Source organism: Ovis aries, chromosome 5 (genome assembly GCF_016772045.2).
Source record: "Ovis aries strain OAR_USU_Benz2616 breed Rambouillet chromosome 5, ARS-UI_Ramb_v3.0, whole genome shotgun sequence".
NCBI lineage: Eukaryota > Metazoa > Chordata > Mammalia > Artiodactyla > Bovidae > Ovis > Ovis aries.
Genome location: NC_056058.1, coordinates 35,318,481 through 35,335,476, shown reverse-complemented (window position 1 = coordinate 35,335,476; position 16,996 = coordinate 35,318,481). Strand labels below are relative to the sequence as shown.

The following is a 16,996-nucleotide window of genomic DNA, read 5'->3' as shown; positions in this document are numbered from 1 at the left end:
TGGAGCTACACAAAATTTAACCTGTTCTTAAATAAAGTTATATTCCAGTCACCTATGGAATAATCTATGTCTTAATTCCTTGTTCCATTAATCTGTGATTTTTGAAGCAGCTCTATGTGACCTGTCATAAATATAAGTGATATTTGATGGATACTCAGCATTCTGTCATTTTTTTCTCGTCTAGGTTAGTAAATGTCTTTGAAACCCCTGTTTATTTTCTAGAACTGTAAAATGCTAGAAATTCTATAAAGCAGTTTCAGGTTCACAATTATTGTTGAGAACTTTTTAATATGTTATTTAAAGGTTTGTTTTATTAACTTGGCCTAGGTCACAAAGCTCATTAATATTAATGACTAGGCTTCTGAGGCATATAGCTTCTCTAATCATCAACAGATACAAAATGTTAAGCCAGACTGTATAGCTTTATTATATTATGAGTCATTTCAGGCAAACATCACATGTAACAGGCAAGAGCTGAACAGTCCAGTTTTAATGTTTCTGAGTCAAACCTTTGGCTTTTTATTTCTCTTTGTAGATAAACTATAGAGTTTTTAAATTGACATGGAAGCATATTTTCATAGACTTCAGATGAATATATAATTCATTAAAATGCTTGGAAATAATCATCCAGAACATTTTTTATTAATCAAATTTAGATAAAGGATAAACCTGGAGGCACATTTACTTTTTTAATACTACCAATTTTAAAATCACATTTTTCTTCTCTTAAAGAAGTTTGCATGATATGAGATCTTACTGTTGTTTGAAAATTTATATAAATAGGAGCTATTAAGTGATAATTCTGTTTATTCCAAAGAGATGATCTAACAGTCTCTGTAGCTGTCTCTAGCTTTTCCTATAAAACAGCAGTGCATCAAATGGTAGTGAAAAGGGCCTGAAGTTTCATCCTTGAAATGAATAATTATGCTTTATTCAATACAGCTGATTTTACTTTCTTCTACTAGCATGTAAACAACAGGTCCTTTTAAACTAGTATTAGTGAACATAATTTGGAATATGAATGCTTATTAGGTCACTTTTGTTAAGTAGAGCTAATAATTTGAGGCATTTGTGTACAGTAGGGATTGGCAAACATCTTTTCTGCAAAGGGCCAAATAGTAAATATTTTTTAAACACAAAAGCAACCACAGACCATACATAAACCATACATAAACAAATGAGTGTGGCTGTGTTCCAATAAATCTTTATTTATAAACACTGACAGCAAACCACATTTAGCCTGTGGACTATAGTTTACCAACCCCTGGTCTTCATTCATTTGAATTCTTCATTTTCTATGCACCTCTTTAATCGACTGGTGTTGGCTTCTTCTTACCAAAACACCAAAAATACTTTGGCCAATGTCAGTAGCAAAATAAAAACTTCCTAGTCCTTTTTTTCAGTTGGGTTTGGGGAGCCTTTGACACTTGAATTGCTCCTTCTTAAAACTCTTTTATCTTTCTTTAGGGTCCATGATAGCACTTTTTGAGTTTTTCTCCTACCTCTCAAGACATTTGTCAGATTTTGTTTTTGCAAGGCCCTACTTTTTTTTTTAATAGCTGATTCCTTAAATATTAGTGTGCATTAGGGATCTGTTTATATTTTATATTGTTTCCAGAATAGGCAGTCTATAGGCACAGAGAGTAGATTGCTGTTGGGACAAGGGGTTAGGAGGGAGGGTTGGTAGATGATAGCTAAAGGGCCCGTGGCTTCCTTTTGGGGTGATGAAAAGGCTCTAAAATTAATGTAGTGATAGTTACATAGTTCTATGAATATACTAAAAAACTAATGAATTATACACTTTAAATGGGTGCATTGAATGGTGTGTGAGAGTCTCTTGGACAGCAAGGAGGTCAAACTAGTCAATCTTAAAGGAAATCAACCATGAATACTCATTGAAAGGACTGATGCTGAAGCTGAAGCTTCAGTATTTTAAAGGTCACCTGAAGCAAACAGCCAACTTATTGGAAAAGTCCCTGATGCTGGGAAAGATAGAGGGCAGAAGGAGAAGAGAGTGGCAGAGGATGAAATGGCTGAATGGCATCACTGAGGCAATGAACATGAACTTGGGCAAACTCCAGGAGATGGTGAGGGACAGGGAGGCCTGGAGTGCTGCAGTCCATGGGGTTGCAAAGAGTTGGACATGACTGGGTGACTGAACACACACAAAATGATGTATGATTATCTCCACAAGGCTGTTAAAAGACTATAAATTAAAGTCTCCAATGTTGTTTTTTTTCCTAAGTTAAAAATTAAGCTCACATTCCACCCTTTACTCAAGTACCATAGTACAGACTGAACAATCTCCCAGTGCTATCTATTTTGAATTCATAGTAATAACCCCCAGACACTACATTTTAAATGTAAAATGAAAATCTTATTTATGAACTCCAGATATACTCAGGATTATAGAAAAATACCAGCTTTTTAGAACCATTTCATCTTTAGAATATGCATTATTAGTTCATTTGATGATTCCAAGAGGAATTTGCAAATTATAATCAGGTAATTAGGTTAGCAGGGAACTAATGTGGATGGGAAAAAATCTGCTCGGTCTTCATCTGTCAGCATTACAAGTTAAAAATTTGTAATGGAACAACATGATTACAAGTTAACAATTTCTTCTAGATGGTTATTGCCTTAAATTAACCTCATAATCAAATTAGTTACTGTGCCTGCCTGTCTTTAGGGTTTTGGGCCCACATGTGTTGAGGGGTGAAATAGTGGGTTTCCTATTATTATGCTGCAGGTTAACAGTAGGTTTTCAGATGCCTCTTACATGATGAATCCAATGCCCTTCATAACGTGAAACAAATGTTGAACTTACACTTTTTAGTATGCAGACACAGAGCTTCCAACTAGCTGGTAAGAACTGTAAATTGTAACTAAATTGTAAAATTAATGCTCATTTAGGTGCACATATTGGTTCTTTTTAAAACCTTAACAACTGACCTGACAGTATGAGATGGAAAAAAATTAAACCAACATACGTTTTTAATTGCCTTTTTTTTTTTTTTAGCACTGTGAATTATGTTAGGTTGCTTAATTTAGGATGCAAAGTGTGCAGTAGCTGCTGAAAGTATCCATGCACCATCCAAATTTCTGTGAATTTACTCTTGGTATGGTAAAGTGACTTTATGAACAAAGGAGAAACCCAGACTTGGATACTGAGCTCATAGTCTTTAAACCTACACATTGAAAACATAATATGATTTCCATTTGGTATCTAGTTTACCCGGAATCCCTCAGTTAGGATGCTAACATATGTTTTGAGAAATTAAGTAATGTCACTACTCCTAAATCTGTAGTGATAATGGTTTAGTAATCAGATAGGTACTTAAAATTAGAATAAAGTATAATTTTCAGAAAAAGATAACATCACCTATAATATTTATTACAGGAAAAAAGCTCCATTTTTTCCTCTCAGTGCTCTTAACATAATTTCTTACTATATTTAAGAAGCTTCATGTAATCATATTCAAAACCTTTTATCTAGCCGATTATATTCAGCAACCGTAGCTAAATATTTCAATACCAAGGCTGAAAATCATAGTGACATATCAGCATACACATAATAAATTATAGTTAATGAATACTATAGGAGCCACAGTTTGATTGGTTCCAAGTTTGTGATCTGTTCAGGCATAGCACATTGTTAATTTTTAAGAGGAGAGAAAATATGGTGATGATATGATTGCCAAGCATATTGTTTTGACTACACAAGAATAAAGTAATATTTTAGCCAGAATGAAGAGAGCATATACAGATAACAGAGTAAATGTTCCAAAAGCTGCAGTATATATCCCTGATTAAACATTTAGTGACAATATTTCGTATATATTTTACATGATTTTTATATTGAATAAAAGTTTCTGTCCAAAAATGATTTAATGTTATGTTGAGAGCCACAACTACTGTGTTTTTAGCTGAGTATGTATTTACAAAACCTCCTGTCTTCAGCTTTCACTTGTTTGAGGAAAAGGCCTTCAAGTATGAGAAGCCATTTTCAAGCTAACTAGAGAATCAGTACTTAGAATTTAATTATTGTACTACATGGTCCACATATTTACTGAGTATGGGAGAGTTATAAGACCTGTAAAAGTACTCTCAGCATAGGGGCAAACACTGTAAAATACTTTGAAAACGTTGTCATCAGTTAGACAAAATCCATTTATTCTCATACTCTCCATGTATATTTTCCCACTCCCAGTGGGTGAAAGGGAACATATTTAAATTTAGCAACCTACCCTTCTTAAAATTAAGCTTAATAAACATCTATTAAGTTATTAAGTACTATGATCAAGTACTGTACTAAGCTGTTAGATGCAAATAAGGGCAAGCCCCTCCCTTGAACAGCCTACCATCAATAGTATTTGATTGGCCAAAAAGTTCTTAAAGGTTTTCCTGTAAGATAATGGAAAAATCTGAACAAACTTTTTGGCCAACCCAATATAAATGTAAGTAATTCCATACAATGGGAGGGGAGTTTGTAGGAGAATAGATATATGTATGGGCTTCCCAGGTGGCTTAGTGGTAAAGAATATGCCTGCCAGGCACAAGATGTGGGTTCAGTCCCTGGGTTGGGCAGATCCCCTGGAGAAGGAAATGGCAACTCACTCTAATTTTTTTCACCTAGGAAATCCCATGGACAGAGGAGCCTGGTGTGCTACACCCCACGGAGTCGCAAAAGAGTTGGACATGACTTAGCAACTAAACAACAATAACAGATACATATATATGTAGGGCTGAGTCCCTTTGCTGTCCACCGGAAACTGTCACAACATTGTTAATTGACTGTACGTCAAAACAAAATAAAAGAGTTTAAAAAATTGTTTTCGTTGCTAAGTTGTATCCAACTCTTTTGCGACTCCAGGGACTATAGCCCGTCAGGCTCCTCTGTCCATGGGATTTCCTAGGCAAGATGACAGGAGTAGGTTGCCATTCCCTTCTCCAGGGCATCTTCACAACCTAGAGATCAACCCACATCTCCTGCCTTGGCAGGTAGATTCTTACTACTGAGCCACCTGGGATACCCTTTAAAATAAAATAGGGAAAGATAGGAATATGCATAGGGTGCTGCAATGTCAACTGAGCTGAGTATTAAAGAATCTAGCCAAATGAAATAGCTGGTATATGTCCATGTATGTATGTCCATGCACACCAAAGAGCAGTTGGGAGCGTTACTGGGAGAAGACAGGGAGCAACATGTGCAGAGACCTGAAGCATGCAGAATGCCACAGCCGCTGCTGGGCATGCAGTGCGTGAGGAGGATGTTGGGAGATGAGGCCCAAGGGGGAGTCGTGGGTCAGGTCGTGGAAGTCTTGAATGCCATGCTCATGATCTTGAAATTCGCTTTTGTTGCTTATATACTGCCATTATTCCTAAACAGATAAGCATTTGGTCAAACCTTACGTTGCAAAGATTGGAAGAAGACAAGTTATAATTAGGTTGGTTTGACCCTAGGGAAATGCTGTTCGTGGCTTGGATTCCATGTGTTTGTTGCAGTTGTCCTTTTATAACTTCTATCAAACTTTGATACAAGCTCAGGGTTTTCAGTTTGCCCACTGCCCTCCTCAAATAGCGGGGCCAGTGCCTGTGAGATTTTGGATCCTGCTAGGCTGGGCAGTAATGTAATGAAGAGACTTTGGAATCACAGGGCTTGAGGGAGCAACAGAAATCAGCTCCATATGCAGGTGAAAGTTGTAATTTTTCTTGCTGTGTTTCTCTGTATGATGTATTATATTCGTTGGGCTAACATTGTTTGTTTGTATGTTTCGGACTAACGCTGTTTGTATGTTTGGAATTAGAATTTTAAACATGGCGATTATGTTAACTTTGTGACATTTTCACAGTAGATTAAAAAAATAATAATGTAACAGACAAAGAGTTGCTTATTTGTTTTCTGGAAATTTTTGAGAAATTTAAGATCTTAACCTCACATTTTACATCTCTTACTTGGCACCTTATCAGCCATGTTTATTGAACTATTTATTTACCCTCAGTAGAGCATTTATGTTTTTCATTACATAATGAATTAGAAAAGGGAAATAATTGTGCAAATTCATGGGGAGAAATCTTTTCTGTAAGTTAGCTTGATATGCAGGTGAAAGTGCTATTTTATCTTGTTACCATAATGATGTAGTGGAAAGAACAATGACTAGTTCCAGTGCTGTGTACTTTGCATGAGTTACTTCAACTTTGTGAGACTAGTTTTCTCATCTGTTAAATAAGATGGTTGAGTCAGGCTACTGCTAAAGCTTTTTCTTATTGACATTTTGTTGTCCTCTACCTCAGTTTCCCGCTTTACTTTGTTTATAGAGGTTGTCTGTCAGCATCCTTAAGTCATAGAATTGATAAGAACCTTGGGCAATTGTGTAGTTCAACCACCTTGCAGAAAAATGGAAATTTGCTCTTTCTCTCTACCTAGAATGTTTTACTTGCACCTTTTCAAACTGGCATCCTCTGAATCAAGCTGATTATAACATCTATTACTCCTTTTGTTGCCAGGATTAATTCCATTGACCTGATAATGGATAGAGAATCCTTTTTTCTCACTATTCTATGTACATTCTTATAGTTGGAAGCTTAGCTATAAAGGACAACCTGCCTACCTAGAAAAGGATCTTTCTTTGGTCAAGAGTGTACTCATTCCTATGGCTTATCCATTTCTGCATCAGCACTGTTTAAATGTTTACTGAATTACTGAATATTATGGGTGGTAGAAATGGTTAATGCTTATATATATGAGTAGAATTGCACTGACTATTCAGTAATAGTGTAGATAGTCCACAAATAATAAGAGACACTGGAATATTTTTACAGTGATCTGTAACTGTATATAGTTATAGAGTATAATTTATAGATACATTTATTTAAAAAGTGGTGTCTAATGATTTTTGTTTTATAAACCACTCAGTGGAATTTGAAATATTATGTAAATTTTATCTCTGTCTATTTCTGTAACTGAAAAGGAGAAAATTTCTTTAAGTACCTAGCAAATTATTTTTAGGTTTAACTAAGACAAGAGATTAGTAGTATTTCTTTTACTGGAATCCTCTACTCCTGATTTTCTAGGTATAAATATAATTGTATGGTTTCTAATTCTGATGTCATACTTAATTTTAAAAGCTAAGCAATGTAAATTTGGTTTAATTCTTATCTAGTTTATGTCTATATTATTTAGAGTTTATTATTAAATAATTTGTGATGAGACTAATGCATTTCTGTCTTGAAAAATATGTATATGTTCCTAATTTCTAACAAATGGGAAAGCAAATTATATTCTTACTGTCAGCTTCCATTAAGTTAGACCTCTCTGAAGACCTTACTAAATTTTATTTCCATGGGAATTTTGCTAATGGGTATATGCAACATTATCTAGGTACTCATAGATAGGATTACAACTCAAAAATAGAGGAAATAGGTGAACAAATACATTTTCCTTCTCTTTTCAGAAATGGGCAGAATGTCAGTCTTTGCACCTTCATTTTCACTTTGCAGTGTTTTCAGATAGGGTGCAGAAAGTCTGTTTGGTGTTTAATGCATGAGATCAGCTTAGACAACATAAGTAATGCATTTCCTAAATGGGCTCTTGGTTATATTCTTATATATATAAAGCAGAAGAAAGAGAGTAAATCTTCTAGTCTTTACATATTTAGTTAACAATATTAGTGACTTTAATGAGTCTTACTGGAACCTTGAAGGCAGGCCACCCAGTTTTATTGCCTGTGTGGCAACTTACTAAATTATTTGGATTCAGGTAATAAATACCTCCAGTTTCACATGCCATGCAAAATACATTTATGAACCTGGTGATAATCATCAGTTATGGAACACCTACCTACCCTAAATATTGGTGTTCTGAAGGGGTCAGTCCCAGGCTGCCCTCCCTGTTCACACTGCTTTCTTCTCCTGGCAGTCTTATTCAGTTTAAATAGCAGTATATCAGTAACTCCCAAGTGTGTATCTCTTAGCTAATTTCTTTTTCTGGCTTCCCAGGCTTATTTCACATATTTTGGGGGAATGTAACAGACATATCAAACTAACTGTGTCTGAAACTGCACTTTTGAGTCTCCCTTCAAATCTGCTCCTCTGTAGAGTTTCCTATCTCAGTTGAATCTGTCAGTTTCTCTTGCTGGAAACCTGAGAGTCATTCTGACTCCTCCTATTCCTTCATCTCCTTCCCCAACCCAGATCTGTTTGGTCAGTTCAGTTCAGTTCAGTCGCTCAGTCGTGTCTGACTCTTTGTGACTCCATGAATTGTATCACACCAGGCCTCCCTGTCCATCTCCAACTCCTGGAGTTCACTCAGACTCATGTCCATCAAGTCAGTGATGCCATCCAGCCATCTCATCCTCTGTCATCCCCTTCTCCTCCTGCCCCCAATCCCTCCCAGCATCAGAGTCTTTTGCAGTGAGTCAGCTCTTCTCATGAGGTGGCCAAAGTACTGGAGTTTCAGCTTTAGCATCATTCCTTCCAAAGAAAACCCAGGGCTGATCTCCTTCAGAATGGACTGGTTGGATCTCTTTGCAGTCCAAGGGACTCTCAAGAGTCTTCTCCAATACCACAGTTCAAAAGCATCAATTCTTTGGCGCTCAGCTTTCTTCACAGTCCAACTCTCACATCCATACATGACCGCTGGAAAAACCATAGCCTTGACTAGATGGACCTTTGTTGGCAAAGTAATGTCTCTGCCTTTTAATATGCTGTCTAGGTTGGTCATAACTTTCCTTCTAAGGAGTAAGTGTCTTTTAATTTCATGGCTGCAGTCACCATCTGCAGTGATTTTGGAGCCCCCCAAAATAAAGTCTGACACTGTTTCCACTGTTTCCCCATCTATTTGCCATGACATGATGGGATCAGATGCCATGGTCTTCGTTTTCTGAATGTTGAGCTTTAACTGAACACTCTCTCTTCTACCTCTAAACCATTAAACTTTTTTTTCACTTTTCTCTATCACTGCTACCGTCACTATCTTTGCCTACTACTACTACTACTAAGTCGCTTCAGTCGTGTCCGACTCTGTGCGACCCCAGAGACGGCAGCCCACCAGGCTCCGCCATCCCTGGGATTCTCTAGGCAAGAACACTGGAGTGGGTTGCCATTTCCTTCTTTGCCTAGACGAATGCAATATAACCTCCTAGCTGATTCTCCGCATCTAGTTTGTCCAGCTCTAATCCATTTACAAATAAAAGCCGAAGTGAGTTGCTAATATGTAAATACAGTTACATCATTCTTAAAATTCTCCAATGACTTTCCATTGCTCTTAGACTAAAGATTTTGTCTTCTTTCCATCCCAGAAGAGATGATGGGGCCTGTATTAGTTTGCTAGGGCTGCTGTAACAGTACCATAGCCTGGGGAGCTTCTAATAACAGAAGTTTATTTCCCCACAGTTCTGGAGGCTAGAATTTTGAGATTGAAGTGTCCTCAAGATTAATTTCCTCTAAGGCCTCACTCTTTGGCTTATAGACGGCCGTCTTCCTCCATTGTCTTCACAGAGTCATTCCCTTCTGTGTCTGTATCCTCATCTCTTCTGATAAGGACAGGAGCCATATTGGATTAGGACCCACCCACAGGGGTTTATCTTTTGATTGTTGAATTATAGGGTTTCTTTATATATTCTGGATATCATATTCGTATTAGATAATGATTCATAAATATTTTCTCCTATTCCATGGGATAGAATCTTCTCTTAAATCTTCAATGTTATCATCCCTTTGAGACCCTTTTTGACCACCTAACCTTGAATCTCCACCTACCTACCCCCAAACATACATTACTTCTTGCTTTTTCTTCCTAGCACTTATCAACAAACATTCCTATATGTATGTTGTGAATTATGGTGATAGTTTTGTTGTTGTTGTTGTTGTTACTGTTTTTATTACATTTCTTGTTTATTATCTGCTTTCTTCAACTAGAATATGAGGGATTTTGATTTCTATTGCTCCTTGCTATTTATGTAGTACCTAGAACAGACTTTTTACACCTTTAATAAAAACTTATTGAATAAAAATGCATGAATTTAACACATAACAGTGCTGTCTTTTTTTTTTTAATTGGTAAAATATAGCACACATGCAGAAAAATAGCACAGTAATTTGTCAAAAAAAGAAGACATCCTTATATCAAACACTAAGATCAAGAAATAATTATTGCCTGATTTATAATAATAATGATCAGAAGAAATGAGAAGCCTCTCCTATGCTTTCTCCCAGTTACTGCCTCCTCTGTCGAGTCACCCAAAGGTGATCAGTGTTGTGATACTTCAGTAATATTTTTGTTGCTTCATTACAGTGTTACCACCTAAGTGTTTCTCAAACCTTTCCTGTTGTTTTTTTAGAATCTTCTTATGCACAAATTCTGTGCCCACTCCTGATGTTCAGCATTGTTTTGTTAGAGTCATGCATGATACTGTATTTGACTGTAGTTTGTTGTCCTGTCTGAATAACATTCCATTGTATTCCTCTTCTGTTGAAACAAAGTTTTATTACTTCCAGTTTTGGTTCTTTTGAATCATAATGCTATCACTATTCTTGCATCATATCTCATGGTGCCCAAATGTGTATATTTCTATAGAGCTCAGTATTAATATTTAGGACTGAATTTCTGGGTCATAGGATGTATATAAATATTCAGCTTTAGTAGATAATTCCAGACAAGTTTGAAAGATAGTTATACATAATTTTACCCCTTTCAACATATATTTTCATGTTTTTCTCTGTTTGGATATCCTCTTCTGGCAAGTGCCTATTCGAGTCTTCTTGTTGCTCTTTTTTTTTTTTTTAAATCAGATCAAGCCTGTCAGTCCAGACTGCCCATGAGTAGCCTTTCAGCTAGGGGAACTGCCAGGAAACCTCCCAAGAAAAAGGCTGTTTCTAATTATTTGTCCCTCACTCCCAGTCCTTGCATTCCATCACTGGCCAGGCTTTCGGATCATTCACACTGGCTAAATCAAATTTGGCCTCTGAGGGTCTCCTGATGATTTCCTCCTTCTCTTCAGCCAAATGCTACCACCCATGTGACATTTTTTTAAAAATTGAGATATAATTTACATAACATAGTATTGGTTTTGGGTGTACAACATAATGATTTGAACCTTCTGTACATTTTCTGAAGAGTAAACAATGAAATTAAAGAGTTGATTCTCATTTGATAAGAAAATTTGTTACTTTCTGGTTATATTCTCAAGGAAAGCTCAAGTGTGTGTTTTCTTCTTAAAAATGGTATAATCCCAGGAAAGACTTTGATCAGGTGTACTCATAATATTTGTGGGACCTGAAGGACAAGTGAAAAAGGAGGCCATCGTTCATTCTAAACTTAAAGTCATAAATAAAGCTGCCAAACTGTTAAATGAAACGTGATCTATACTTTTTTCTCAGTAAAGTACTTCTATAATGTCCTGAAAGATCAGATTTGCATTTAATATTCTTGGACTCTGTGGGGTTCCATGTTAGATAGAACATGACATGGTGGGAAATTGGACCCTGGCCAGCCCCATCCCCCTTTCCTTTTTATCCTACATGCCCCATCTCCATCCTTATTTCCCCAGAACTTTTAACCACTGCCCCTGGCTACCCCTTGGGTAAACATAGATTCTCAAAATCTAGGATAATAACTCCTTATATTTAGACATGAAACAAAACCATTCCCTCACTTTTTCATATTCTCATGGTCTTCTCTAAGTCATTGTGTGTCTAATGGGAAATGATCACAGTAATAACTACCAGTTATTATGCCAAACATAGGGGGTTTTATATCAAGGTATCAGTTCTTTTCCTTCTTGGGGCTATTTCAGTAAGGTAAGACAGTCAATTTAGTTGACCTTTGAACAATACAGGTTTGAACTGTGCAGATGAAAAAAATCTACAGATAATCCACTTACATGTGGATTTTTTTCGATAAATGCTGTGGCACTACATCATCTGCAGTTGTTTGAATCTAAGATTGGGAGCCACAGATCTGGAGCGGCAGTTAAGGGACTTCATCCACAAAATTTGGTAGACACAGCAAGTCCTGGATCCAGTCTCCCAAGGGTGCCTAGAGTCTACTGTTATGGATGGATGTGTGTGTATAAAAATGAACATCTCTCTATATATACACACACTCATGCACGCGTACACACACACACACATTGTTTTAGATATTATTATTTTAAGAAGTATTTTTTTTTAAGTTACCTTCCTTTCCTTTCCTAAGTGTAACATGACTAGAAAATACTACCTTGAAAGATGGCAAAGCAAAATAAAGGAAACAAGAGCCTAGCTTGGCTGCTACCTCTAAGTTACAGCAAATCAGTTGTTGACATGCTGATTCAGGCTTCGTTCTCTCCTAACTTTTGGCGGTGGGGGTAAAGAAATGAACTTGCTTCACTTTTCCCTAGGGTAAACCTAGGCTTATCATCTGTTTAACTGCCGGAGGAAATATGGCATAGCTGGATAATGCTGATTCAGCCTTTGGAGGTTTCATGTTATGTGCCAACAACTAATTTTTCTAATATGATTGAAAAATTCATAGTTTTAAAAAAATCATTTGTAAAGGATACAGCTTTAAAGCCAGTGTGCTGCTTCATTCATTTTAAAACTTAAGTACTTATGTGAGTGTGTAAGACAAGCCAAAGAAAGGAATTTGAGCCTGTGTGCTTGGGCTACGTCTAAAGGGAAGTGCCATTTCTGCGCAGAGCCCCATTGACTCTCCTGAAGTTAGCTAGAGAAGACCTGGTTTGAAAAATGTTGGCTTTCTAAATAGAAATGGAAATCATTAAAACAAGTAAAACCAAAAAACAGTGAGGCTGGAAACTTGGCATTAATATAATGTTGGCAATGACTGTAGGCAGTGAAGCACATGAATCAATGTCCGTTGGCAGTAGTTTTCCACTTCTTCAGTTCATGGTGCCTGTCATGTCACAGGAGCACGACAGTGTGGTCGGAGCAGGTAGCACATTCCTGATGTTCTCTCCTCATTTAATTTTCATTTCCCAAAGGTACCTTGAGTAAAATAAACATGTTGGAACACTTTTCAGAAACTAGTTTGTTTCCTCCGTTTACAAAATCAACCCCAAGCAGATGGAGGTGGGTTGAGTTAAATGTTGCCCTCTCTCTACTCCACCGTCCTGTGTACATGCATAATATCACTCAGTATCCGTAGCATCCTTAAAGAGTTCTCGGTTGCCTGTGAGGGGAAAGGAATGAGCATGTTAAGTCCCAGCTTTGAAGCTGTGTGTTAATTGTTAACTTTTGCTGAGTCTGTGCATTTAAAAAGGTAACCATCTCAGCAGGTTAAGATCATAACTGTTAGTTGATGCTTGGAGGCAGCAGCTGTGCTGGTGTGCGGCATTAATGGCTGGATGAGTTCAATCAGATATGCTGCCGCCAGTGTCTTTGTGTAATGGTATTTACCAGGTTTCGAATGGACTGCTGAGAAAGATGAAATATAATCTCATGTATTATCTGTGTCTTGAAAAAAATAGATAATGAAAGTGTTCCCTTGTTGGCCTGTATTTTGTTAACCTTTGTGGAATCAACTTAAAGAACAGATTCCCCTGTAGAGTTGAAACCTTTTGTTACAGTGGAGTGTTATTAAATGTATTTTTTGAGTCCTTGTAACAGTGGGGTTGAGTAGACCAGGTAAGTTTTTTGGGTTTTTTTCCTTTTTTAAACCACTCAGAGAATAATGTGGCATATTCTGAGGCTAGCTGGAGAGAAAAGAAATGCAGTGTAAACTGTACAAAACTAAATTTTTTTCTTTCTTTCTCCCTTCCTTCCTTTCTTTTCTTTATAGAGCCTGCAGAAAGTTCTTGTGGAATTCAGTCACAAGGAATTGTTTGATTTCTATAACAAGGTATGTATTTTTTTCAATAATTTCCTATATGGGGTTTTTTCACAGTGTTTCCTCCATTTCATGAATTCTTATTTTTAAATGCCCTATTATGGAACTATGGATCTTGAGTTCCTTAAACTTCCCTTGTGAATACCTTGTGTTTCACAGTAGGAAGCATTGCTGCGATGAAGAAGATCTGACAGACTAAATCAGGAAGAAAATGAATATGGTTTTGATTAAAGCAATAGGATTATTATTTTAATGTAGAGCATAAGTAATAAACTGTGTAGTGTCTAGCCACACTGACCCTCAGATAATGTTAAATATTTTAATTTCTTGGCCCAAGGGAAAAGGAACATACCAGGCCTGTAAAGATTTATCTTTGAGGATATTTCATGTTTCTTTTTAAATGCTGATCTTTGTAACCCAGGAAAATGCACTGTTCCCTCTACCACCCTCCACCCCCGCTTACAGATCTTATGTAGTGATCATTTAAGATAAAGCAGCTAGGTTCATTTTAAACAATAGTATTTAGAAATCCTTCTGTACAAATTCGAAAACTTAGCAAGCTGGGATTCTAATAGCTTCACATAAAAAGAAAAATTTTCCAAGTGGTATATTTATTGCCCTGTGAGTGGATTTAAAATGCAGAGCTACCAGTTGCATTCTTTCCCTTTATTTGCATGTTTCTAAACAACACTTCATATGAATTTCTCTCCCTTCACCAATTCTCTCTCTCTCTTTTTTTGTCTCTGTAAACAGCTAGAGACCATACAAGCACAGCTGGATTCCCTTACATGATGTTCTTGAAGACTGGTTTCTCTATCACACTTCTGCCACCTCCTTGTTTTGCTTTGAAGATTAACTGCCAGGTTGTGTTTTCTGAAGGATTCAGTCGCTTTCTCCTTGTAAATTATATGGCTTATTGCTTCTTAGACAAATAACAGCCGAGGAAAATCATTGTTATGAGTACTGATGTTCTAATATACATTCTCTGGTTCTGCGTGCCAAAAGCAAGCAGTTGTTTAAGAACGTTGTTTTAAAGGAAACAAAAGTGGCTATCATGTGGTTTTTACTGCTTACTTTTGCTTTATTGCCTGACCTGTTTATTTTTTATATACTTGATGATACTTGCGTGTTTTAAGGAGGATCTGTGGATATAATATAATGTGTACCTTAGAACACAGAATGTCATTAATTACATTAATAAAGACAGTAGCCACATTCAATTAAATACATTATGACATTTTTTTCCTTTAATATAATGAGTATATTTTGAAATTTTAAAGAAAGCTAGTACTGGTTTATAAGTCAACTCTAATGAACATCTCTGTGTGCTTAATTTTCTTCTCTGAGTTTAATGATTTAATAACAGTTTATGTTTTTGTGTGCTTTTCTTTGTACTGCAAATTAATAATAATTCATAGCATGGGAGACAGATTCAGATCATGAATAAAAATAATTATAATGACTGCTAAATGAATATCCTTAAATTTTTAAAACATTTTTATATTCTCTTTCTGTAAATATGTTAATTAATTTCAATCAATGAGATTTTTATATCTTAGAATTAGTTGAACTAAAGTGCGCAGTATTTTATGCTATGGTTATATATATACACATATGAGTATAGTTGGCAGCAGAAAATAATCATTTGAAGTTTTTATGAATGAAAAGTCTGTACTGTATTTTTTCTAGGGAGACAGGCAGACAGCAAGGGAGGGAGGAAAGAAGGAAAACGGGAGAGAAGGAGAAAATGAGAGAAAGCGAGAACAACAGAGAGATTCAAATATGACTTCACATGAAAGAATTTGATTTCAGAAGTATCCTATGGTTAAACAGAACCATTGGATTTAAATCACAGTCCTTATATGAGGTATCTGAGTAATACAAATGTTAAATGTCTCCCAAATAAATGTTCAGTATATGGAATTTATGCCCTTATTTATTTATATGTGTGGTTGTATGTTGTTGCTTAGAAGGATTGGGTGTTTGGATTATTTCAGAATGTAAATATTATAGTGGCTATCCATAGTTGATTGATTTGAAAAGTTGTTAAACTTCCATTGATAGCATATCTAGAAGACACTTTTATAATGCAATAGGATTTGTTTCCATATATAGCTTGTAGGACCTGTCATATATTTTTATGCACTGTTCTGCTGGTCCCCAGAGGAACGTACCTGACTGCTGTAAACATTTTGGTAAATATTCTTTCAGGCTTCTTACGTACAAATAGACATCCGTCATTTCAAGCTGAATTTGTTAGGCCTTCCTGACAGTGACCATATGAATAGGTAGACATTTTCATTGGTATGATGCTGACTTAATTCCCAGTGTAGGTATCTAAGTGAAATGTGACACTTCATAATGAAATTTTCTATTGTAGCTTAAAATAGTGATAAATAGTTTTCTCTCCAGTTTAGTTCAGGAAAGTCTGACCAAAGGCATTAAAGGAAGGATGGGTCATTGGAGGTCTAATTCCAGCTAAGAACATAATTATTCTTGAAGCATATTTAATTGCAGATGATTTTACTTCTTCAGCCACTACCATTGTTATGATACACAAGTAAAAAAGAAGGTATCATTCCCAAAGATTATTGTGTGTTATTTTTTCACAGAAATAAGGTGGGTGGAGTGATAAGTGGAAACCGAAACCTTCTTTCTCAGCAGATAAACATGTTTTATGTGAATGCTTGTCATGAGGATTGAATAAAAATATAATTACTTGTTAGAAAGAAGTACTGCAAATAATATTTGCAGTTCTTTGACTAGAAAATCTGATTTTTTAAATTGGGAAACACCAAAAAATCATAAATGAGTAACCTAAAGTTATATACTGTCATTTTTCAGAAATGGTCATTAATGACATTTTAGTAGATTTTATTGAAGGTTATTTTTTTCCTATTCATGTATCTTTCTCTACTATCATTAAGAAGTCCTTCATTTGAATGGATAATTATTATTTAATTATCCAATCTATCAGTGTTGGCCATTGAGATGATTTTCAATTTTAAAAAATACTAAAGAACTCACTGATGAAGATCATTATAAATAAACCCTAGACCACATTTTTTCATTATTTTATTATTAATACAGATTCCTAGAAGTGGGATTGTTATGCCAAAAGTATGAAGATTTACTTTTATTTTTACTTTTAATGGAATTTTATTGTAAATA

General features: G+C 35.8%; 1 protein-coding gene across 3 annotated transcripts in view; it reads left to right on the top strand.

Moving 5' to 3' along the window:
* Positions 1-15,748, top strand: part of COMMD10 (COMM domain containing 10) — a 180,467-nt gene extending 164,719 nt beyond the window's left edge. Inside the window, exons 6-7 of one of the 3 annotated variants that reach the window (XM_004008693.5) lie at positions 13,778-13,837; positions 14,579-15,748. In XM_004008693.5, coding sequence (XP_004008742.2) covers positions 13,778-13,837; positions 14,579-14,617 — 99 coding nt within the window. In that variant the 3' untranslated portion in view covers positions 14,618-15,748. Of the gene's footprint in view, positions 1-4,636; positions 11,352-13,777 lie in introns of those variants that run through there. The other 2 variants (XM_060415691.1, XM_060415692.1) reach the window with 2 other exon arrangements.
* Positions 15,749-16,996: the final 1,248 nt, after the last annotated feature.